The sequence below is a fragment of the Ylistrum balloti genome, unplaced genomic scaffold (genome assembly GCF_031769215.1).
Source record: "Ylistrum balloti isolate Yb309-2 unplaced genomic scaffold, AGI_CSIRO_Ybal_v1 Utg370294, whole genome shotgun sequence".
NCBI lineage: Eukaryota > Metazoa > Mollusca > Bivalvia > Pectinida > Pectinidae > Ylistrum > Ylistrum balloti.
The window spans coordinates 425,395-450,001 of NW_026782222.1; the positions used below are offsets into that span (position 1 = coordinate 425,395).

Here is a 24,607-nt window from a genome sequence, read left to right on the forward strand (position 1 = left end):
TTGTCTGTACACGGAGTCATCCCTGATACACAAGTAACTTATATGATTCTGGATAATTTTAAACTTTTCCATTTTCAAATGGACGTTAACTCATCAACAGAAAACTTTAAAAATCAATTAGATTCGATCATTGTCGTAATTACTAGAACAACAGGTGTCCGTTCGATGTGCGTTACCTCCCTTAGTGAAAGTTTTCGTTCAACAAAGACGCAAATGTTTACAATAATATGCAGGAATGGCGCCGATCGTGTTCGTAGCGGTTGCGGGTTGGCAGTCGGTTCTGTTATGCCTATTATTCGCATGTATATACGTTGGTAGTTTGTATATTTGGACAGACGCTTTACATAAAAACAGGTGAATATTCATATGAACGACATGTATTAAATTTAATGACAAACCAGAATCAGAAACCGGCGAAGTTGTTTGGAGACTCGTCAAAACTGAAAACGTGTGCAGCAGCAGGAGGCCATTTAGGCTTAATGTAAACACTGAATTCAAAGCTGTGTTTTTACTAGTTATTTTTTTGATAAGACAATTCTAATTGGTTATACTAGAATACGTTTTTTCTCATTATTGTCAAGTGTTAAAGCTGCCAAATATTTTCCCCTCAAAGCGGCAAAATTGAATTTATTTTAAATCAATAAAGAGCTACATATGATGTTGATATTATTTATGGAGAAACGACTATTATGCAGGCCTTCTGTAGATAGGATTTTAGACTACATGATGTACTCTAACCCAAAACACGGTTACGACATATGTAAGAATAAATACCAATTTGAATGTGTTTCTGATCTTATTTATATATCATTTTCAGTGAAACTAATGGGGTCAGTTACCGTTTGTGACATTCATTTTTAACGTGTATTATTGTCTTGTATAATGCCACCATTATTTGGAATTTTAATGTGACTTCTAAATAACATTAGGCACTTGTTGGCATGATGCTATATGGATTATGGTGTTTGAACAAAAAAAAACAAAACTTTTTTTTACAGAGATGATCCAGTAACAATAAAAAGAAGATTTATGAGTGTTGGTGTAATATCTGTCATCATTCCACTATTACTAAGGTGTTTTGGAACTTACTCTGAGAATGAAGAGGTTGGTAATACTAGTCAATATATATATATATGAAGATGGTGAATTGATGGATACATATACATGTATCATATATAGCTCTTGATTTATTTATTTAACTTGTTATATTTTCCAAGTTGGTGGTAATTTGTTCGGATGTGTAAGATGAAATGTAATACTAGAGTATAATTTTAAACTTGTACTTATTGTAAATCATATTTAATGATCATTTTGTTTTTAACTTATCTTCCAATGCAATGATATTCTTTGAGGAATTTTTCAATTATCATTTTATTATGGTCACTGTGTTAAATAATGTTTATTCCAATTGATATGTATTTGCAGGCTCATGAATTGCTGGTGTGGCTCGGTGTAAGGTTCCATGGGTTCCTTCCAGCGTTACTGTTTCCATTACTACTTACAATGGTATGTCCATAAAATCAGGGACTATTTCTTGCATAGACATTGGTTTTTACCTTGCTATCAGATACTCTGTAACAAAAATAGTCTCATGCAATTGAAAGTTTTCCTCCCTGAGAGTACTTCATGAGATAAATTCATCAAAAATTTTGTCCTGATGAAGCCTCAACTTCAGAAGCGAAACTAGTAGACATAATAAAGGAAACACCCTCTTATTGGTAACGCGTGAGTATGTTGTGATTAATATCCGTTTTGCACGTACTATTTAGTTTTTGTTTAATCGTCCTGCATACCGTCTGGTATCCGTACTCACAGTGAAGTACCCCACTAAACAACCTTGTATCCAGACCTGACGTTGTCTCCTTCCTTTTGAAGTTCTTTAGAAAAAATAGTCTTAATGTTATATACAAATAATTACTTCAATTTTTGTGATGATGAGTTTACAATGTTTTTGACTTCTTTTTAGGTTCTGTTTATGGGTCCTCTAGGTCTTCACTACATGGACGGAGTGTTCCGAATCTATCTTGGTATGAACTGAAATATTCAACAGATATGAATCACATTTCATATCTACTTCTAACGTTACTCAACGGAGCTTTAAATATCTCATCATTTAAATCATCTGTCACATGAAAATGTCAGATTCAAAGTCAAATTGGAGTTACGAATTGAGAATAGGTCATGTCCTATCACCAGTAAATTGAATGAGTTCAGTGGTTGGCAAAATTGCTGCTCAATGAATACCACTTGATTGGATTTTTTTTCTGAATATAGGATGTATATAAATGCTTTATTTGAATATTATCTGCTAATCATTTTCTGTACATTTAAATGTTAAAAAAGGATATCTTATAATGATGAGTTGATATTTCACAAGAGTGAAGTGAACTGTAAAACATTCTGCTTTTATACAGTTAAATTTGTTTTAAACATTACTGTTAGAAATGTGGTGAAATAAATGTTGGTACATTTTACAGAACCAAGGTACTGGACCAACAGTTTGAAGAACTTAACCTGGATCAGAAATCATATCGTGGTATGTAGTTTGTCAGTATTAAAAGTGTTGTAGTACTAGAGATATTTGTGTATCAATTAGGAAGGCCATAGTGATCTTATTGACCACTATGACATAGATGTTAAAGTCAGATCTGTCAGGATTTAAGTCTAAAATGGTACATTGGAAAACACACAAAATTGTTTGTGTGCATAATTTTTCAAGCCCTTATAAAAATTATTGTAGTTGTGATCATGCCCCAGTAATATATATGCATTTATTATAGAATTCTGAAAAAGGTTTCGATTACTGAGTTTGGACAAATTTACCTCAAGGTCACCAATACTAGTCTTAAGACATCCAATTTAAATGTCAAATTATAATCAACAAATCATGCATATTTCAAAATCAGAAAAAAAATTGATAACACCTTTTGACAAATGTATACCTGAAAATAAATGAGTGGTATCTCTAATAAGTATGAACATTAATACAACTCCTACATTTACATCATGGATTAGTGGACTGGTACTGTAATACATTACATCATGGATTAGTGGACTGGTACTGTAATACATTTACATCATGGATTAGTGGACTGGTATTGTAATACATTTACATCATGGATTAGTGGACTGGTACTGTAATACATTACATCATGGATTAGTGGACTGGTACTGTAATACATTTACATCATGGATTAGTGGACTGGTACTGTAATACATTTACATCATGGATTAGTGGACTGGTACTGTAATACATTACATCATGGATTAATGGACTGGTATTGTAATACATTTACATCATGGATTAGTGGACTGGTACTGTAATACATTTACATCATGGATTAGTGGACTGGTATTGTAATACATTTACATCATGGATTAGTGGACTGGTATTGTAATATAGAAATCAGTAAGGTTACTTTTAATGAGAGGGTAGAAGTAATAATATGGAAATCTCCTCACATGAAGTCAGTGAAACAGGTATTTACATGTACTTAAATTCTGTTTATTTTGGGATTTCAGAAGCTGTGCATGACCAAGAAAATACTAATTCACATGTTGAATTTGAATTTTAAGTAAACTCTATTATTTTAATCAATTAATTACTGATAAACATGAACAAAGTTTGTGGCTAGTACCAAAATCTTTCGTACCGGTATTAGGATTTAAGGTTTACAGATTCTTCATCCATTTCTTAAAGAGCATTAAGGAGCAGCTATTGTAAGCATTTTTATATCAAGACTGAATTTTTATATGGTAAACATTTGAATTATAAATTTGAAAGCTGAGAAGAGTCCCAATTTTTATAGACTTGTACATGTGAACCTCATTTGTATTGTACTTTCAGGCTCCTTTTTCCGAAGAATTCATCTTCAGAGCATGCATGTTACCATTACTAGTACCCAGCTTTGGTGAAGGATATTCTGTTTTCATCTGTCCACTTTTCTTTGGAGTTGGTAAGTTTTTAAACCATTAGGCAACAATAATACACAGAACTAAAAAAAAATCATTGACAATAGAAAATCAAGGACTTTCAAACAGGAATTAATTCTCGGGAAATACATTGGACTAGATTTGAAACTGCAGGTACAGTGACTTTCAAACTTGGATTAATTCTCGGGAAATACATTGGATTAGATTTGAAACTGCAGGTACATTGACTTTCAAACATGAATTAATTCTTGGGTAATACATTGGATTAGATTTGAAACTGCAGGTACAGTGACTTTCAAATATTAATTAATTCTTTGGAAATACATTGGATTAGGTTTGAAACTGCAGGTACAGTGTGTGTGTTAAATGTGTGCATTTCTTTCTACAGCACATATTCATCACATGATTGACAGAGTAATACAGGGACAACAGCCAGTAGGAGATGCTGTCAAACAAACAGGTGAGACGACAGTGAAGATTATATTTCCAAATATCTCGGGCAAATATCAAATACAATGGTTTGACAGTGAAATTTTTACTTTCTGAGAGGTGCTTGGTACTTATATTGTCTGATGGTATAGTAGTTCATCTTGAAATGTATTCAGCTTGTAAAAAATTAAATGACAGAACATTTGACAAGTGCAAGGCAAGTTGAAATTTATGTGTACAAAAAATACACACAAGTGATAAGCACCTTTCAGTACAAATTTAAAATTAGATACAGTGTAGCCAAAGAATGAATTAAGCAAATCAGATAGTCAGAACAAAATCAGAAAAAGTTTTAAAAATTTTAGTTCTAATCTTTGACTTGAAATAATAAATGTGTTTAGATGTAATCAATGTTTTTTTCCATGTAAAAGTCAAAGTGAAATCATACACAAGGTTATCAAAGCATTTGCGATACTAATTTGGCAGTATCTTGTCAAGTTATAAAGATCCTCGTTAAGTACAGATTATTTTTGATGGTTTGATCAGTCACTGGAATTCATATTAACTGACCAATGTTGGTTTTTTTTCAGTCTTTCAGATGTTTTATACAACTTTGTTTGGAGCGTATTCAGCTTTTCTATTCTTAAGAACAGGTAAAGTAAATTTGTTCAAAGCAGCCACTAGAGATGTACAAATCTTCCAGACTGGTACTTAAACCTGTAAAAGTTCTAAAGCATCATCAGTTAACTGTACATTCCTTCTTACAGTGGAAGGGAGATAACTCTTAATAAGAGTCTTTATTTTGTTCATATTTTACTTAAGTTTTATCTAATTTGAGTTTGAATTAGTTTCTATTGACATTTTGTTATTTTCTTAGTCTCACAGCTCAGCTCTTCAGTGCTGAAACCTTATTGATTAAGAAAGTTAACCTTTAGCCTTTGTTTGATTGACAGGTCACCTCATTGCACCAGTGATAGCCCACGCATTCTGTAATCACATGGGATTCCCCTCCTTCAAGGAAGCCCTCGGCTACCCAAAGCCAACACGTTCCAAATTGGTGTTATGTTTTATCATAGGCCTTTTGGCCTGGATAGCCCTAGTGTTTCCAGTCACCTCACCATTCTTGTATGCCAATGACGTCTACAGCTTATAATCTCTAGAAACTTTATGTCTTTAAGGCAATTTTTTGTTTTAATTTTCGTATCTGTTCTGTGTTAGAATATGACGGGGAAAATGTGTTTAAATGAGGTGGTTTAGATTTTTCTATATTTTAATGATTTTTTTTTATTGACATCAAATATGTTACGTAGTTGTGTTATGACATATTTTGTCAAATGCTGCTATTATGTGAAAATTATATTAATGAGGACTTTTTGGCATTTTTTAAGAAATAATCACTTACAGAGATCTATTGCATGGTTAATATTTTTCCTTTTAACTTTACTTATATCATAAATTTCATAGTTTCATTATCATTGTTATTTTTTCTAGAAACCGGGTCAAATATCCTGTAAAAAAAATGGATGCAAATTCATATTAGAATTTTATATTTTTTGAATTTGGAAGATTGTATGATAGATATGAAAGTATTGTCAGATTACTTTTTCATTTATTCAGTCTTTAAAAGTATCCTGTTTTCTTTACATAAGGTTTTGTGTGAATTTCTGAATTCCATTATGTATGATAGACAAACTTAATCCAAAGACATTTATAACTATAAATGTTTTCAGATGAATGTAAAATTAATCTTGATATTCATTTAAAAACATTCTTAGATTTTCTGTGCAGAACATTGATGTTAAGAAAACATGTGTTGTAGGAGACTTTAAGTTGTACTGAGTAATGCAATGAATTAATGGTATATTAGATTTTTGTTCAGTATCTTTACATAACAAAAATATTGTCAGTGTTGACTGAAGCTATGTAATACAGGCGCCTCAGCACATTGTTGGCCTACAACATGACATTATATAGTGCACATGTTTGGCACATGTTGCACTCACAAAATATTGAACATGTGCTGACTTTGCTGTTCTGCTTGAATACCAGTGATTGATTCGGGTATTTCCTGCCTGGGCTTCACTGTTACCATGAAAACTGCAAAAGTTTAAACGGGCACAGCCGACTGTTACCATAGAAACTGAAAGTATAAACAGGGCTTCATTGCAATCATGGAAACTGTGAAAGTATAAACAAACTTAATTGTCATGTTTTCATTATGTTTACTAATATAAGTTGAAATTATTAAATCATTCTCATGTATGGAGTTATTTGTTTTTGACAGCTCTAGCCATTATCATTCAAAAAGCTGTAAGTAACAACTTTTGCCTGGTGTTACAGCCAAAACAGACTGCTTCCCAGCAAACTGAACTTTTTTTCATTTTATTTGTGCTCAGTTTACATTTAATTCGATTTGAGCAAAGAAGTTCCCCAGATAATTATATAGATAAAGCAAATCCAGATTAATTAATCATCATCTTTTATCTCTTTGTTTTCACTGCTAGTCCATGGTGTCTGTTATTGTAGTATTTATTGCTTGTCATTGTGTTTGTTTTACTAGTGTTAATACGCTTTGTATAGATGCCCAAATGTATCATAATATATTCTTGTATGTTGTTCATCAATATTAAGTTTTGTTTTTAAAAAAGTGAAAAAGAAAAATGACACTACTATAGTGTGTATATGTTGAAGCAGTATACTGAAATAGATTCACTTATTTAACAAATCACATCAATACCTGTAGAGTTAAAAAAAATAGCATAAGCTATGGATAAATTCCTTTTATGCAGTTGGAAAAACAGAAAATGTTTCACACAATGTAAAGGGGATTGTTCTATGTGTGGTGCTGTAATTTAAATAAGTTTTTATCAAATACAATTGTGTTAGAGAAATGCAGAAAAGCAAATTAACTTTTTTATTGTATTTCCATACCATCAAATTCATTGCTATTTCTGAAAGCAGTTCATTTTGACTGTCAGTAAACATGACTGATAAAATTTTTTTTTTCTAAATTAGATCTATTTGTTTTTCATGGGAAAAAATTTATCATTGTCAGCATCCAACAGAAACTCATAGGTTTTCAAACTTGATGTAGAATATGTAAGTAACTGGTAGATGCATGTACTGTCAACTTTGGTAATTTCTAATGTAATTAACATGGATGGTTTGTTGAAAGTTATCTGATGGACAAATCTATACAGAAGGTAGTTCAAGGAAGATTTTGTCTAGATTTGTAGTCATCCTTTGTAATTGATTTACGTCTGTAGACTACAACTTTGTCCCATTAATGATTTTTCTCATGTCTCATTTCCTTTTTTTTCTTCTTATCCAAGATGTATAGATTTGAATTGAAGATTTTTTGTTTAAATACTCAGGAGTATACAGACATTTTGTAGCTATGAAGAGAAGATTGGTGTACAATTTTTAGAATTTTGTTAAAGTGGGTACTTAATTTGCTAAAACTTAGGTGCTATTAGACCATACTTTGTAAAGTTTTTACCAGTATGTGTATCAATTGTAATTTCTCTTTCTGTGCAATGCTCTAATGAACTTAGCTTAATTATTTTGCATTTTTCCTCCATTTAGTTAAGACTGACACTTACTTCAGTGTTGTAGTTCTAAAATGTTACAATTGTATATTTGTATAATAATTTTTCTAGGAAGAAAATGTAAATTGATAATTTATCTATATATCGGTACAATGACGTGTATATATATATATATATAAATATGATATACAAGTACTGCATGTTTGTATATTAGTACTTAAATGCCTCTTTTATATATGAAATGATGTATTAAAGCTATATTAGCGCTAATAGTTTAAATATTTTGACCAAAATACTGTGGAGTATGTATATCAACCCAGTTAACATAAAGTTATTGATGGCTTTCAAGAAATGGGACCAAACTCGTCTGCATTTTATGTACACCAAATTGAAAATTTTAGTGGTGTTACAATTCTGTTTTCATGTATTTTACCAGTATAATGATAAAACTAATTATGTACGGTATTATTATGGTTTGGATAGAACCCACGAAAAGACCATTACGTCACAAAAGTATTGTTTATTTTGAGATTTCATAAAGCAATATGTGTGAAGGAAAATTTTTTTTTTATAGATATTTGGTTTTAGAGTCAGGTTTTACACATAGCGATTTTTAGTGCACAGGTACAGTCCATATTTGTCGAGATTACAATATTAATGCTTAACAGTTACCAACCTAACAAAGAAAAGGCATCAACACATAGATTACTTTCAGTTTAGCAACACATTCTGAACTGTCCAGTGTTGTCACGTAAAAAAAAATATTCAGGTCAGTCCTTGGTAAGTTTAAAAAAAAAAATTTGTTTAAGCTAAAAATATTCCTGAAATAGATAGTATCTGGATAAACTTCCTGCTGATGTAGCAATACAAAATACAAGTTTTGTTGAATTTGAGTTTTTTTGTTTCATATTAGGTAATTCTTAGCTAATTGCTGCATTTTTGAACCGGCAGCTATGTATGTTGACAATACATGAAGAGTTGATAGATCTACAATAGCAAGTGTATTTTGTACCATGTCTTTTTTTCAGTGAAAAAGCTCAGATTGATGGGAAAAAAAAAAAAGTTTTATCTGACTCCAAGATAGTTAAGTACATCCTGAATACTCCAGGGGTTTTTATCACTTTCACTCTCTGCAGCTCTAGAACATGTCTTAGCAAAATTGAAGGTTCAATATGCAACACCTTGTGGACAAGACGAAAAGACTAGTAGTTTGATACTTTGATGTACATCAAACGAATCCCTAGGTCGCATAACAGTATATTAGAAATGGCTTTGAAGTTGGGTGTCGATTGGTCAGTTTCTTTTCTCCTAGAACCAATCAAATTACCTTGATTGTGCCTTCAGCTTTGCCATGACATGTACCTGGGATGCAGAGTGTGAAAGTGATTGTATCCCCTAGAGTAACAAGGTTTAGTTAAGTAGTGCAATGGCTGCTGTTACAGGAAGATATTTTATGAATCTCAACATTTATATCAAGTCTTACCATAGTTGTAGTACAAACATGTCTATATTAGATCATTTTAAATATAATTTGTCTCTAAAATTGTATTTCTTTTCGAAACATTGTATATCATGATAGGGATAAATTAATACAATGTTATTGAATGTCAAATTATAGAATTTACAACTTTTCATTGGACAATGTCATACTTGATAAATCAGTATTAAATTATTAATTTTTTTTTAACTTTCATGACCAACATTTGTATATATTACATTGTTTAACATATTACTAAACAAATGTCAGTGTTGTTATGAAGGAATCAGGTAGGTTTTTTTTTTGACACATCTTCTGCCAGATTTCTTTCCATATTGAGAGCCGTTACACATTTAAATTTGAGCTTACAGAAATGATCAATATATATACCACATTTTCAGGGTTATAAACTGCACCGGTGTGTAATATGCAGAACCAATTTTTAATGATTTTTCCAATTGGGTCATCATATTAGCCGCACCAGAATATATTGCTTGGTGAGGCAATGTTTAAACTTCAAAATGACAGAGTTTCTTGAAATCTCACATGAAATGAAAACAAATCTGAGATGTTTTTTCTTTCTTAACTCAAGAATTGGATTTCGACAGGTTTTAAAATAAAAATGCGGAGGACGAAATCAAACAAAGGCAGCCGTTTTGTAGTGCCATTTTTCAGTTCATGATGTTACATTGTTATCCACATTATCACATCACATAGGCTTTCTTACTGGCGCAGCTAAAGAAAAACACTCCAGGCTAGGACATGTATGCAAAAATATTACAAGGGCAAATTCACTTGATAACAGGAATATTTCATGAAAGCTGATTTTATTATAGCAAAGCTGCAATAACCCTATCAATTTCCAAATGTTAGGGGATGGGCTTATTACAGGATATGAACAAGCATTGCTTTGCTTTGTAATTCAACAGGTGTAATAGAGATATGTTGATTAATTATTAGGTATAGGGGTTTATTAGCTGAGAAGTAAAATTAAAACAAAATGTAATTTTAAGGTGAAATGAAATCATTTCAAAACCAACGAGCATACACCCTTGATATGTTGAACATGTATATAAATTTTGAGTAAAAGGATATTATAAACTACAATCATTGAATTGTTTAGATGTGTTAGGCTTGTGTTCAAAATGATTGTATGGTAACTTAAATTTGCAGTGGAATCTTCTTGACATTTTCATAAAAGCTATTTAGAGTCTTAAGAAATCTATTGATGAGGAATTGCTCCAGCCTCCAGAAAATGTATTCAGTATACTGGTACAACTATACAGGGTTTACTAGGATTCCACTTTGTCAGTTCATAAGTTTTCTTTTCATAGCATCATCCTGATTTCCTCGCCCCTCCCCCCCCACCCCCCACCCCTCCTTTATCTTTGTGGCCCCTCCCCTCCTCCCACTCAAGCCATATCATTTTAACGTTTTTCTTTGTGGCCCCTCCCCCCTCCCCTCCTCCCACTCAAGCCATATCATTTTAACGTTTTTCTTTGTGTTCCCCTCCTCCCACTCAAGCCATATCATTTTAACCTTTTTCTTTGTGTTTTTTGATTGATATCAGTGATGTCAGTGTTGCCACTGTTCACAGTTTTCAAAGTGTGACCGATTCACTATATATAGTTCACTGTTTAAACCAGATCTGCCAACAATTGAATAAACCATTGAATTAAACATCTTCAAGTGTTGGTGTAATGCCTTATTTGTTCTTTTAGGAATTATGTATGATCTATGTTTAGCCGCTATTTGCCATTTGTATACACCAAAACTTTGAAAGAAGTAGTTGCCATCTGGATACACATAAAATTTGAAAGATGTAGTTGCCAGCTGTAACACCTAAACTCAGGAAGATGTTACTGCCAGCTGTAACTCCTAAACTCAAAAAGATGTTGTTTCCAGCTGTAACTCCTAAACTCCGAAAGATGTTACTGCTAGCTGTAACTCCTAAACTCCAGAAGATGTTACTGCCAGCTGTAACTCCTAAACTCAGGAAGATGTTACTGCCAGCTGTAACTCCTAAACTCCAGAAGATGTTACTGCCAGCTGTAACTCCTAAACTCCAGAAGATGTAGTTGCCAGCTGTAACTCCTAAACTCCGAAAGATGTTACTGCTAGCTGTAACTCCTAAACTCCAGAAGATGTTACTGCCAGCTGTAACTCCTAAACTCAGGAAGATGTTACTGCCAGCTGTAACTCCTAAACTCCAGAAGATGTTACTGCCAGCTGTAACTCCTAAACTCAGGAAGATGTTACTGCCAGCTGTAACTCCTAAACTCAGGAAGATGTTACTGCCAGCTGTAACTCCTAAACTCAGGAAGATGTTATTGCCAGCTGTAACTCCTAAACTCAGGAGGATGTTACTGCCAGCTGTAACTCCTAAACTCAGGAAGATGTTACTGCCAGCTGTAACTCCTAAACTCAGGAAGATGTTACTGCTAGCTGTAACTCCTAAACTCCGAAAGATGTTACTGCTAGCTGTAACTCCTAAACTCAGAAGATGTTACTGCCAGCTGTAACTCCTAAACTCAGGAAGATGTTACTGCCAGCTGTAACTCCTAAACTCCGAAAGATGTTACTGCCAGCTGTAACTCCTAAACTCAGGAAGATGTTACTGCCAGCTGTAACTCCTAAACTCAGGAAGACGTAGTCACCAGCTGTAACTCCTAAACTCAGGAAGATGTAGTCGCCAGCTGTAACTCCTAAACTCAGAAAGATGTTACTGCTAGCTGTAACTCCTAAACTCAGGAGGATGTTATTTCCAGCTGTAACTCCTAAACTCAGGAAGATGTTGTCTTATCCTTTCATGTTATAATAGAAGTAGTACAGAAAACACCCTGCTGGTTTAGAAAATAGAAAAAATTAACCAAAAGCAGTAGAAAAGAAGCACATTATTCTAAACATACATATTTTAGCAATAATATCTATATCTATGCTAGAAATGTGGTGCTGAAATATGATTGAACTAATTCTTGTAACACTTTCTGTATGTTGTTAATATAACAATTATGGCATATGTGTGAATTTATTATCGAGTTAATTTGTTCATAATTGATAATGTGCTGTAATTTTATGGATTTGCAAGAGAAGTTATCGCCGAAATCACACAATGATCCAATACATATATGCAAATTTCATGTAATCATACTTTTATCCATGATAGGAATAGATTACGTGCTATTAACAGCCAGGGTCATTTACGGATGTGCCAGATTTGGATGGTGGAAGAAAGACAGAATTCCAGGAGAATTACCATCAACCTGGGGCCAGTACCTTGCAACTTCCCAACTAAGGCCTTGAACCTGCAACCAAGAGATGGAGGACTAGTGATACAGATGTTCATACGCCTTGACCACTCAACCACCGCAGCCCCTTAATTAAAATAAATGATGTGTTGATTGGTAGTCAAAGATGGAGAGAGTTTCAAAATAATCATGCTAGTCTTGTCCGTTTTAATAAAAAAAAAATTAAGGATTTCATTTACATGTATTTCAATCTGTGAATCATTCATTAAATCCTTTTCTCAACATTTTCAAGGATTTGTTAAGAAACAACAAAAACAAAATTTCACTGATGAAGGGTTTGAAAGAAAAAAATCTTTATTTTATGTAAATTTGTTTTACAATTTATGTGAAAAACAAAACAAAGATATGTAAAATACATGCATCAAATAAAGTGATGGCTTTCAGATGGTATTGATGTGGAAACAATGGAATGTTGTGGTCTTTTTTCACAGGGTCAAAGAATTCTTATACAAGACATAAACCTTATATGTAAAACACTTAATCAGACATAATTGTACAAACTATCAATGCTGTATGGTAAATATTTCATTTGTTGAAATTTTTTATGCTCATTGATGATCCCATATTGAAATTAGATTTAAAACCTAATTTTTTTTAAAAAAAAATTGATAGAAAAACTTTATCTGCAACTAAATTGTGTCTTGAAACATATATGGTACCAAAACTCAACAGGGACTGGTATATGGATTGGTAAAAGAATAAATCCTTGATTGACCAGGTTGTATGTAAAATTCAATTACTAACTTACATTTTGCATAAATTGGGAATTCAGTATTTTATGCCAAAGTGTCTGTCCACAAATTATCTACATGTATAATGCTACACAAAATCACATTTGTTCATCTTCAGCCTTTGTTCACACACATTTATTTTATGGAAGTTTTTTTAAAAAAAAAAAAAAGAAAAAACACCTTTCACCTGTTTGAAATGGATCAGGTGGTCTGGAATTACATAAACAATGCTTTAAATGTTGGTGTAAAGCTCAAAATTCAGTTTTGAAAATCCTATCAAAAACTTAAAACCTATGAACTGATGATGAAATATCTTCCATTCTAGCGTAATATAACATATCTAGATATATGTAAGTACATGGCTTTGCTGTACGCCTGGTGTTTCTCTTGCAGATTCACTGGTCCTACTGCTTCAACCGCTTATGTAAAAGCAACCTAAGATAAGTGTTATTTATTTTATAGGTGTATTATAATATTTATCCGATATAAATTATTGGTTAGTATTGAAATAAAAGCATATTTGTTAAATCAATCCGAATATTTTCCAAATCATTTTGTATACTATAGATATATAATGATTTGCATCTGAATCCGATTTATCTCAATAAACAGTTCAGTTGATGTGAACGCAACAGTCACAGTATATTTTGTTACAAACCCTCTATCACCAATCTTGAATGAAATTATGAATGTAAATAAAAAAAATGATGAAATGTAAAGTGTTTGTATAAAATACTCGGGGAAACAAAAGAGGCAAACTCACAAAAAAAGAAATCAAATTCCTGATTAATACACACGCATTAATTTACACAATATTCACACAACTGATCTATACATGCACACAGCTACTCTTCAATTCTCTACAGTTGCACAGAAATAATGATCAAGTGTTTTTTCATGGGTTAGGCCATGAAAAGATTAATTACTATAATTTAATGATAATTTTTTTTAATCTTTTTTTCCTCAAAGGAAGCTCGCGTGATCTAACCAGATCCAATTCCACACCGAATGACACCTCTAGTCATTAACCTTTTTCTGGTATAAGCAAACGTATTTTACATCTTATTGTTGACACTATAGATTTAAAGTGAAGGCTCCTCAACTCCTCCTAATTTGTTTATTTGATAAATTCTTATTGAAAGATGAAATAAAAAAATCTGACGAATTATGAAGACGACTAGGAAAAATATTGCAGTTCTCTACCAGTTTACACTGCACAACATGAAATTCAGTTAAATATTTTGTGTAAAACTATGAACATCATGACACAGACATATACGATAAAACAACAGTAGTACTGATACACCTTGTTTTTTACACTGAATGATTCTGTGCTAAGGGAAGTGGTCCAGGAGGCCTGTATATTTCACCCAAAGTGTTAACAAAAGTGGTCCACAAGGCCTGTATGTTTCACCCAAAGTGTTAACAAAAGTGGTCCACGAACTCTATGCCTTACTTGAAATGTTAACAAAAGTGGTCCACAAGGCCTGTATGTTTCACCAAAAGTGTTGACAAAAGTGGTCCACAAGGCCTGTATATTTTACCTGGTGTTATATACAGCCTCATCAACAACCTGTATAACTTGAGCATTCATCACTTCGTACAAATCATGTTTTTGTTCTGGTGTCCAATAGCTTTTCCAATATCAGGAATAAATTGTTTTGTTGTGATTGAAATCAACACTTGTTTTCTTTCATATCTTTGTTCTTTTTTTATTATTATTTATTTGTTTTGTATGTCATTCTCATGACATCAACAAATTATATCAGAATCCTTACAACTTGCTTTAACAGAAACAAATTTAGAATTGTTTGTTTGGTAAACATGTAACATAAAGTCATCATGCTCACAACACCTAAGGGTTGTAATGAACAGCTCTATTGTAATGGCAATTATAATGGCAAAATTCAGAATTAATGAAAAAATTTAAATCTCCATTCTTCTGTATGCTAGAATGTAATATAAACAAAGTTTACCTGTCTGTTAAAAGTACCTCCGTATACAATTACAAACGTGAATATTACCTCTACGTTTTCAACAATTTTTCACCATGTTTGTGATACCTATTAATCATAATCAATATCATACATGAAACATTAATTGCCTTGACCAATCAATATTCATTCTGGGTCAAAGATCACAGGTCAAAGGTCAGGTGAACACTGAGGTGAAAGTTTGCACTCTAAACACAGTGAAGGTATGGTTTCCTAGACGACAACATGGTTACAACTCATCTCTCTTCTCCTTAGCTATCCAGTCTGACACAGAGTCCAAATCCTTGTCTATCTCCTCTTTGTTGTGAATGGGCAGAGCACTAAAAAAAAATCAAGACACATGTAGACATGAAGGTACATGTATTTTTATATTAATTCAGTACTAATCAAAATGCAGAGATGAAGCCAGTAGATTTACACAATGTCATAATGGTTAGATAAATTTTCCATGATTTTGGCAGAGTGTATTTTTACAGAATATAAACCCTTTCCCGTATGAGGACCATTCTATAACATTATTTCACCTATTTAAAAAAAAATTATTCATGAAATCAGGCCCAAACCAATGTGACATTTTTAAAACAAACTTTGTTTTTGTTCACTTCTCTATCTCACTTCAATAATATTGTTTTTTCTTCAAAGATCTTGTCATTGAATATAAATACATCAATCTTTGAATCTAACAAATTCTACAATAAAATAGAAGTAAGTACAATGCATAACCTTACCTTACTATAGCTGAGGAAACAGTGTCTAGCACACCACCTGGACGAGATAAAAAATAAAATATGTATACATTATACTGTAATATTCACAGCACCCTTAGTAAGCACAGCCGTCAACTGATGTATATAACATGGTGAGCATGGTTCAGCTATATAACAGTCTGTGGTGAGGCCAATGAAATCTAACATAATCTGCTATCTGTCATTACTTTCTAATTTATTTCAAAATATAAAATCTCCTTAAACATATCTTTTAATGCCATGTTGAATAAGAGGATAAATGATATCAGAAAATTGATGTACACTTACCTGGTTGACAAACTGTATCACAGACAGCGGAACAAAGATAGCAGAATTTGCAGTACTGAAAAGAACCAAATTGAATATATCAATAAAAGGAAATTGTCTCTTATTTTGTCACTTATGAAATAATAATTGATCATTACTTCTGTTGCAGTTCAAATCAATCTAACATTCTATCATCTTTTTAAATATCAGTTTGGATCGAAACAGATTCTGGACAGATATCCAGTCGAACTTTGTTATTTTGAAGTTGACGGGACATTTGGAAAACTTGGAGTATTCAATTTATGTGAGATCAAATACTTATTGAAAAGTTTTGCAGGGGCAGGTAAAAAACATTAAATCATACGGGTCTTCCAATCATACAAGCTTACGATGACGAGGTTTGACTTTATATCAGAATAATTTGAACTACTTCTGTTGCAGGTAAGGTTTTGTCTCTGAACACAAGTCGTGAGAGTTACATCCGCTCTAATGAAGACTTTATTAAATGGCATGTCATGTCAATCTCTCGACTGAAGTGTTTATGTATAAAGGTTGAGCAGTTTGAACTTACCTTGCACATTTTACAGTTGGGTTTAGAAGGACTGGTTTCACACGGACAGTCGGAATCACAGAGCTTACAAAACTGAAAGAACAAGAAGAATATCACACATATATTAAAAACATACTAAATCAGTGAAAAGGAATGAAAATTTAACCAGAAAACTTAACAGAAAAAACAAAATTAAACTGGCTGACCTTTACTAATACGTCAGGTTTCATAAAAATAGCTTGATTTGAATGAAGAAATGAAGTATGTTTTGTTTAGAACAAATTTTAAAGAATGGTCTTCATTATACAGCGGTGGTCTTTCTAGACAGGTTCTTTCTCTGTAAACAAGACCTTGCAAGACAATAAATAGGTATTTTGGTTTAATTATAAGGTATTTTCTCAACAGAGGGTTTTTATACACAGGTACATATTTCTCAATTGAGGTGGATTTTATACATAATTTCTCAAGGAATATTTTTCATCCATGAAGGTGGTTTTTATACACAGGTAGAAGTTAACATCTATAGAAAGAAACTGACATAGGCTATAATCCAATAGCTTACCAGTATAAAATGAAATGTTTTTAAATGTACGTTAGATAAATACAAAAGACACCATTGTACGATGCCTTAATCCTCACAAGTTATTTTTAGTACCGAGTAGAACACATTGCCTTATAATAACTTCTTTCACAAACTTTTTCTATAAGTGTCAGTTTTATACACACTAAGTCAAGACCATAATGATATTAGCAAAACTAGGTCCTCAAAAGTCAGTCTGTACTCAGTAAGGAATTAAAGATCAGGCAAAACAAAAAACAAATATGTTTCCATCTGCCCTAGATATATTCAATTTTATTTGAATTATTTCAATATGCAAAGTTGAAAGAACTGTTAGCCATTATTTGGTTTGGCCTGATCTGGATTTATATTAAAATAATCTCCTTATCATTAGACGAAAACCAAATATCAGTACAGTATATGAACAAATGTTTGAAGATTACTGGTTCATTAATTTGTAGGTCAGATATGTATATTTCTCTTGTGATCAAACATTTCATATGAAATTTTAATTGTTGTACAATTTAATTCCAGTTCTATCAAGTTTCAAACAAGCCTTTCATTTTGAATAAGTTAACTACACAAATACAGCTCTATTAAGAGATCTCCTCCGTTAAGACAACACATATCCTGCACTGCAGAGGCCATTTTGACCTGGGTCTGCACTGCAGAGGCCATTTTGATCTGAGTCTGTACTGCAGAGGCCGTTTTGATCTGAGCCTGCACTGCAAAGGCCATTTTGACCGAAGTCTGCACTGCAGAGGCCATTTTGATCTGAGTCTGCACTGCAGAGGCCATTTTGATCTGAGTCTGTACTGCAGAGGCCGTTTTGATCTGAGCCTGCACTGCAAAGGCCATTTTGACCTAAGTCTGCACTGCAGAGGCCATTTTGACCTAAGTCTGCACTGCAGAGGCCATTTTGACCTGGGTCTGCATATCAGGGTTGTATGATCAAGATCACTTGTGGCTTCATTCCTTGAAGAACTTTCATCAAACTTTACAAACTTAGCCATCTTCTACATAGCACACAAGTCAAGGTGGAGTCATACCGATATTTATATCATTAATGATGCCTTGTTTGAATAAGCAAGCAGGTAATAATCATCAGCCATACTACTGCATTCCGGATCCATCACTCCCCATGGAGCTGAGACCCACCATTTATGCAAAATCAATCACACTTCCCCCAAGGATGCTTCACAAAATACCTTCATCCCAACTGAAAAAGAAGATAATTTAAAGTAATTCCTCTGTTTTCCCTATCGGTCCATGTCCTCTGCCCCCAGAGGAGCCAGACACATTATACACCACCCATACACTATACAAAATTAAGTCATCTTCACTAAAGGATGCTTCAGACCAAATTGGAATATTCAATCCAATAATTTGCACAGAAAAGAGGATTTGAAACGATTTACCATATTTCCCCTATTTGGGTACATCCCTCTGGTCCCATAGGGATAAGACCCACCATTATAAGTCTTGCCTATTAAGCTTTACTCCTATGGTATGGCCATTTTTAGGAGAAATGCAGAACATACAAAAACTTGCCCTTCCCCTTCTCTGAAAAATACACTTCCAAGTTTAAACTCAATAGTTATGTTATTGTCATGATGTTTCTTAAACTTTGCCCAAATTTAACATTTTGTTTTAAGTATATCACCATATCCAAAAAGGGAGGGGAAACCTTGTCTGATGTTTCACAGTACTTGATAATGCAGGATAGCTGATCTATTTGTTAACAGTGCGGGAATTCTCCCCCTAGAAATTCTGAAGGTTTTCAGTCACAATTCAAAAAGACAATCAATGTATTGAACACTTTTGACCTGCAATGCTGGAAGGAGAGGTTTTTAGTCCAGACATATATAAATTATATATAACGAATGATAAAAAAAGTTTTAACAAATATTGGTAACCATCAGTTTGTTCTCAGGGCTCTCACACCCCATTTTGGGACTGGGGACCGAGGCCCTTAGAATTGGGGAAAATAGTGGCGTTTTCCTTAGAATTGGGAAAACTTGGGGTCTAAATTGGGAAAAAAAAGATACTATTTTGCATTGGGAATTCGACCCCAAATCTGGCTGCTCGAGAGCCCTGGTTCTACACAGTGTATATGGAAAAGATGCAGAAATCCAATGTAACATTGATTTGTCATTAGTAATGGAATTTATTCACCATTGCTCAATCATTCTTATGTAATTAACGCTTGGAAACATATGGATTCTCCTTGGCATATTGACATGTTGTGTCTGGAGCAGCCATCTACATGTCAGGACTAAATGATACACGAGGATAAGGTTAAATGACCAGAAAAGAATTGTAACTTAATTGATGGGAATTAACTGATTGTTGTAAGAAATCTCTAGCAAAAATTATTTCAATCTATGTAAACTTTATAAGTAGGAGTATGCTTTTCTCATTTGTTTGAATTTTAGCATATCAACAAACATTCTTTAAAAATAATTTATGAGTAACAATTATATTAATAATGTTGATATGTTAGGTGAGTTTTTTCATATTAATCAGATGGCGTTCTGTTTGTGAAATATAGATCTTTCTCTGAAGCTAGTATCCAAGGAAAAAAGCAGGAATCCTATGTAAAAAAAGTCCAATTTATTTGGTCTTTTCACTGAAAGAGACTTTGAGATGTACATATGGCTCCCCGAGATAGATGCCATGTTCTTCTCTTCTTATTTGGAACAGGTTCAGAGCATCATTACTAAAGATGATTATGCTCTGATGCATAACCTGTTCTTCTCTCCCTTTCCGAGCCCATTTACAATTATAAGTATGTGTGATTGTATAAACTCAATCCTACACTTTATAAATACAATATGTAACCGCATGTGTTTTATCATTCATTGTCAGTCTCAACTTTGATGAGGTAGATACAGAGAAATAGTAACCAAAGCCAAAATGAATTTGATTAAACAATACAATATTTTACAATGGTGAGTATAAAGCAGATTTAAGTGACCAGGAATTCTTTTTTTTCACACGTTTATTACTCTAGGTCATTTTCTATTTTATACGATGTTTCACTATTACATATTGTTTATCAACACAATCCACAATTAATTGTGACCAGTGGAACAAACCTGAACAACCCAGGTCACATGTTTAGGTTCACGTTAAGTGTTTTAAGGGGTTATCTTACATCACTTCCGTTTTATGATAGCCTGAGGACTAAATTTGATGAAAAAGTAATTAATGTGTGGGTGATCATTATTGTGTCTTAACTTTTGTCAATACAAAACATAACAGTTTCTACTCATCTTGATACTAGACCAAAAAAATAAAAATTGTGTTGTACAATTTGCACCAACTCCATATCTTACACTTGTTGCAGTGGCCAAAAATAACTCAGATGAAATGAAACCCATAAAACAGTGAGATTTCTGATTTCAAACTGTAATTGTTTTGTATTCTTATGTAATCCGAGCACAGGGGAAAATATATCAATCAGTCAAGACTTGTCCATTTGTCTTCAGTGTTATTTCACCTGTGTAATGTATTTGAATTATGACATTGTCACCATACATATACAATACGACACATGCATCTGCAGGACAAAAATCAAAGCTAGCCAGGGGGTGAAAATAAATCAATGAGCAAATATTTCAGCTGAAAGTTATCTGTAAGTCTCAATACTTATAAACAGCTTTATATCCAACCTTACACCTGCAGATAGAATATGATTTACGACATCATATAACACAGTCCTGGCTACTATATTTCATACATGTAGTTGAAAAGACACAGCCTTGAGTTACACATGTATAAAATTCCTGCCTGGACCTGATCAGGTTAGAGAGTGCTAGTCTATCTATATATATATGCAGTCAGTGTAAATGAAAGAAAATCCTTTTGCAGGTCTAATATATGATTTTAGAAAAGGAAAATCAGGAAATATTATCAACTAAACACCTACAGGTAAAGCTGATAATTCTAATAAAATTCTATATAAAACAATGACTGTCTGTAAATGTATAAACCTACATACGATCAGACATACTGACTACGTAAAAGAACTAGTATACCAGTAAGCTATGAACTGACAGGGCTCTCACACTCCATTTTGGGACTGGGGCCCGGGGCCCTTAGAATCGGGAAAAATAATGGTGTTTTCGTTAGAATTGGGAAAACTTCGGGTCTAAATTGGAAAAAAAAAACTATTTTGGATTGGGAATGGGGCCGATCTGGCAGATCGAGAGCCCTGACTGATTTCACCTATCCGATGAGTATGTGAAGCTCATCCAGATGCTGGGTCCTGGACTTTCACCAGTGGCCATATTTTATGTAATTGTATATGTATATTATTAATTGCCTAAAATAAAGTCATATCTTCAGACTGATACATGTATGTACATCACTGATCACAACATTGTAATGGAGGAATTAAGTCATCTAGGAGGACATGTTCTGAACAATACTGTTCTGTTGTAAATAAGACTATGATATGTATGGTCTTGATTTTACATACCAGGTAATATCTGTACATATAAGTGGCTACAAGTTTGAAGGCTTATGACAAATTTCACTTGAAATATACAATCAACATGGCACTTTTTAATGTCTATGGATAGAGAAAATTTCATTTTAATTGGAAATGCACTTATTTTATAAGTAAATGAGTCTGTTTCAGTGAAAGCAAGATGAAGATTTGAAAATATTAACAAGAATGTCCATTTTGATACTAGCTTTTATCTTCTTTCTCTTTTGTCCCGCCAAATTTGAGTTAACAGGTTCAACTGTACTATAAACCTGCAGGGAAAGAGTATCTGATACATAAACCAGAGGTGTCAAAACTTTGACTGTTACAAAAGTATACGTTCAGGACGTGATTATATCACAAAATGTTATCACATCTTAAACACATTATCGTAATCATCCTGCCAATCTTATGTAATAGGAGGAGTAATAAAAAACATTCTGCTCCTGTCAGGGTTTGAACTAGTGACCCTTCAGTCTCTAGCCAGACTCCTCACCACTATAGGGAAATTCCCACTAGCCAAGGCTAGTAAAGTGACCTGTACTCTCAACTTCTACATTATTACCTCCTTAACTAATTCTTTGACATCAAAGACAACAGCAACCTGGTTTCAATATCTCTGAGAAAGCCTCTGAATCTCTTATAGCTCTTATCCAAAAAGTAGTTGACAATACGAAATCTGTAATAGGAAGGAGTAATGAAATATGCCTTGCCTCCAACAGGGTTCAAACTAGCAACCCTTTGGTCTCCAGCCTAACACTCTACCACTCTACTAATGAAAAAGGGAAATTCTCACCAGCCAAGGCTAGTAAAGCAACTTGTACTTCAATTAACATAATTGGCACCATATATGGTAGGTTATTTAGACAACCAATTCATAACTACCAGCAACTGTGATCAATCCAGATTCTGGAATCAAATATGAACAATGTGCATTAATTGTAAATAATGTAAAAAGGAACAGGTCAGGTAGGACACATAAGTAGTAATTTATGTTTGTATCCTAAGAGTGAAGGCTAGATATAATACAGAGCCGAAGTTGCTTACTCGAGTCATAAATTGTGGTCCATTATTACGAGGATATTTCGCATTATTATAGATATTGAAATTTAACCAAATATATATCTATGTACACTAAAACAGTCGGCCTAAAACAGTCACACCCGAAACCAGTTGTATGCAAGATCCACCACAGGCACCTATATGTGGCATGTAAAACACACAAGCAAAAATCCAGACCACTATGCATCAAACAAATTTTTTGTATGATGCTACTGCGGACTGGAATTTGCTAGTTTTGTTTACGCTCCAGATACATGTTCCTGTGTATTAATATACATGACGATTTGTGGGTGTCGCTTTCTGTCGGCATGGCCCTACTTTACCTGGCAGTATTCACAATAACTGCACACCGATCCTTTTGCATATTCAAGTTCCTCTGGCTCGAGTACTTTTTCTTTCTGTTCCTCGTCGGCTGCATTGACGAAGATCACCAGAATAAACACAGACAACACCGATATCATGTATACGGCCCTCATTTTGCCGGTGTGGATATAAAATAAACCAATGCGGGTCGACCACGAGTGACTTCCGGGTAGCATTAAGACAGGAACGGAACCGTAATTTAAATTCCGGATCATGCCATAGATTTTTCATGTCGCAAGGTGTTATTTTGAATATGAAAGGAAAATAAGAAATGTTCGATTTTTGATATAGAAATAATTTACAATGCATGCTAAATATCTTTGTCACGGTTACTCTTCATCACAACAACCAGTGATAGATATTTTTAACAGGACAACCAAATCAGGCGACGAACAGAGACGTACACCATAATCTTCTTCTTCCTGTCAAGCCGTCATCAGATTGAAAATTATTTGTCATGCGATGGAACTTTGAACACACAGGAAAGATATGATACAGTAAGGGCAGCTTTGAAATCTTCCACCGTATCCGCTGCAGTTTGGTTCATATTCTAACGATTCTCGCATGAAGCATGGAATAATTAAAAAAATAAATAAATAACACGTGATCTCCCTTCCCGAAATACATAAATTTTGGAACATTATTTTTCCCTCCAAATATTGAAAACATTCTGTTTTTGTATTTGTGTACAACGGGGAAAATTTCTTATATTTCCAGATTATCACACCCTGTAACACGCTTCCTACACACACACTACGCCCCAAATTTTATACATTTTTACTCTTATTGAGGAACAATGTATGTATTCTTTTATGATTTTTCTTTGAGATAACCCGTATTACAGAATAAAATGACACTTTCAGCATGTGTTGACATTTTACATGAATTATGTATAATCGTTACAAAAACTGGATTTAATCACTTGTCATTGGCTGATCACATATTATCAAAGGACATTCACTTATCTTGTTGTTGCTTTTCAATGATGATAATAACTTTAATAGAAAATGAAATTGTAATGAGTAAATCTGCAGGTATTTATGTTTCAATCACTCGCAAATAAAAAAAAAAACCTTTCTAGTCTTTGTTTGTTACTTTTAATAATACGTAGTTTCTGATCAAACGTAGACCGGAAATATCGGGTAAAA

At 33.3% G+C, this 24,607-nt stretch overlaps 2 protein-coding genes across 2 annotated transcripts; one reads left to right on the forward strand and one right to left on the reverse strand.

The window, feature by feature from the left end:
* Positions 1-235: 235 nt before the first annotated feature.
* On the forward strand, positions 236-5,811 carry LOC132553078 (CAAX prenyl protease 2-like). The gene is made up of 9 exons (XM_060217288.1): positions 236-354; positions 999-1,104; positions 1,426-1,506; positions 1,967-2,027; positions 2,478-2,536; positions 3,848-3,956; positions 4,322-4,393; positions 4,953-5,015; positions 5,316-5,811. The coding sequence occupies exons 1-9, from the start codon at positions 236-238 to the stop codon at positions 5,513-5,515; spliced, it is 870 nt and encodes a 289-aa protein (XP_060073271.1). The 3' UTR covers positions 5,516-5,811.
* A 7,144-nt stretch (positions 5,812-12,955) lies between these two features.
* Positions 12,956-23,572, reverse strand: LOC132553058 (sarcoplasmic reticulum histidine-rich calcium-binding protein-like). Its single transcript, XM_060217264.1, has 5 exons — positions 23,420-23,572; positions 17,005-17,076; positions 16,455-16,509; positions 16,149-16,185; positions 12,956-15,740 (listed from the first exon to the last, which is right to left on the reverse strand). Exons 1-5 carry the CDS (start codon positions 23,570-23,572, stop codon positions 15,650-15,652), a joined length of 408 nt encoding a protein of 135 aa, XP_060073247.1. The 3' UTR covers positions 12,956-15,649.
* Positions 23,573-24,607: the final 1,035 nt, after the last annotated feature.

Bases quoted from the DNA above. Each gene is read 5' to 3' on its own strand.
- LOC132553078 (XM_060217288.1), top strand. From the start codon at position 236: ATGGCGCCGATCGTGTTCGTAGCGGTTGCGGGTTGGCAGTCGGTTCTG. The intron at 355-998 runs GTGAATATTCAT...TTTTTTTTACAG, and splicing joins GACGCTTTACATAAAAACAG to AGATGATCCAGTAACAATAA. The intron at 3,957-4,321 runs GTAAGTTTTTAA...TTCTTTCTACAG, and splicing joins TCCACTTTTCTTTGGAGTTG to CACATATTCATCACATGATT.
- LOC132553058 (XM_060217264.1), bottom strand. From the start codon at position 23,572: ATGAGGGCCGTATACATGATATCGGTGTTGTCTGTGTTTATTCTGGTG. The intron at 16,510-17,004 runs GTAAGTTCAAAC...GGTTCTTTTCAG, and splicing joins CCAACTGTAAAATGTGCAAG to TACTGCAAATTCTGCTATCT. The intron at 15,741-16,148 runs GTAAGGTTATGC...ATTTTTTTTTAG, and splicing joins GTTTCCTCAGCTATAGTAAG to TGCTCTGCCCATTCACAACA.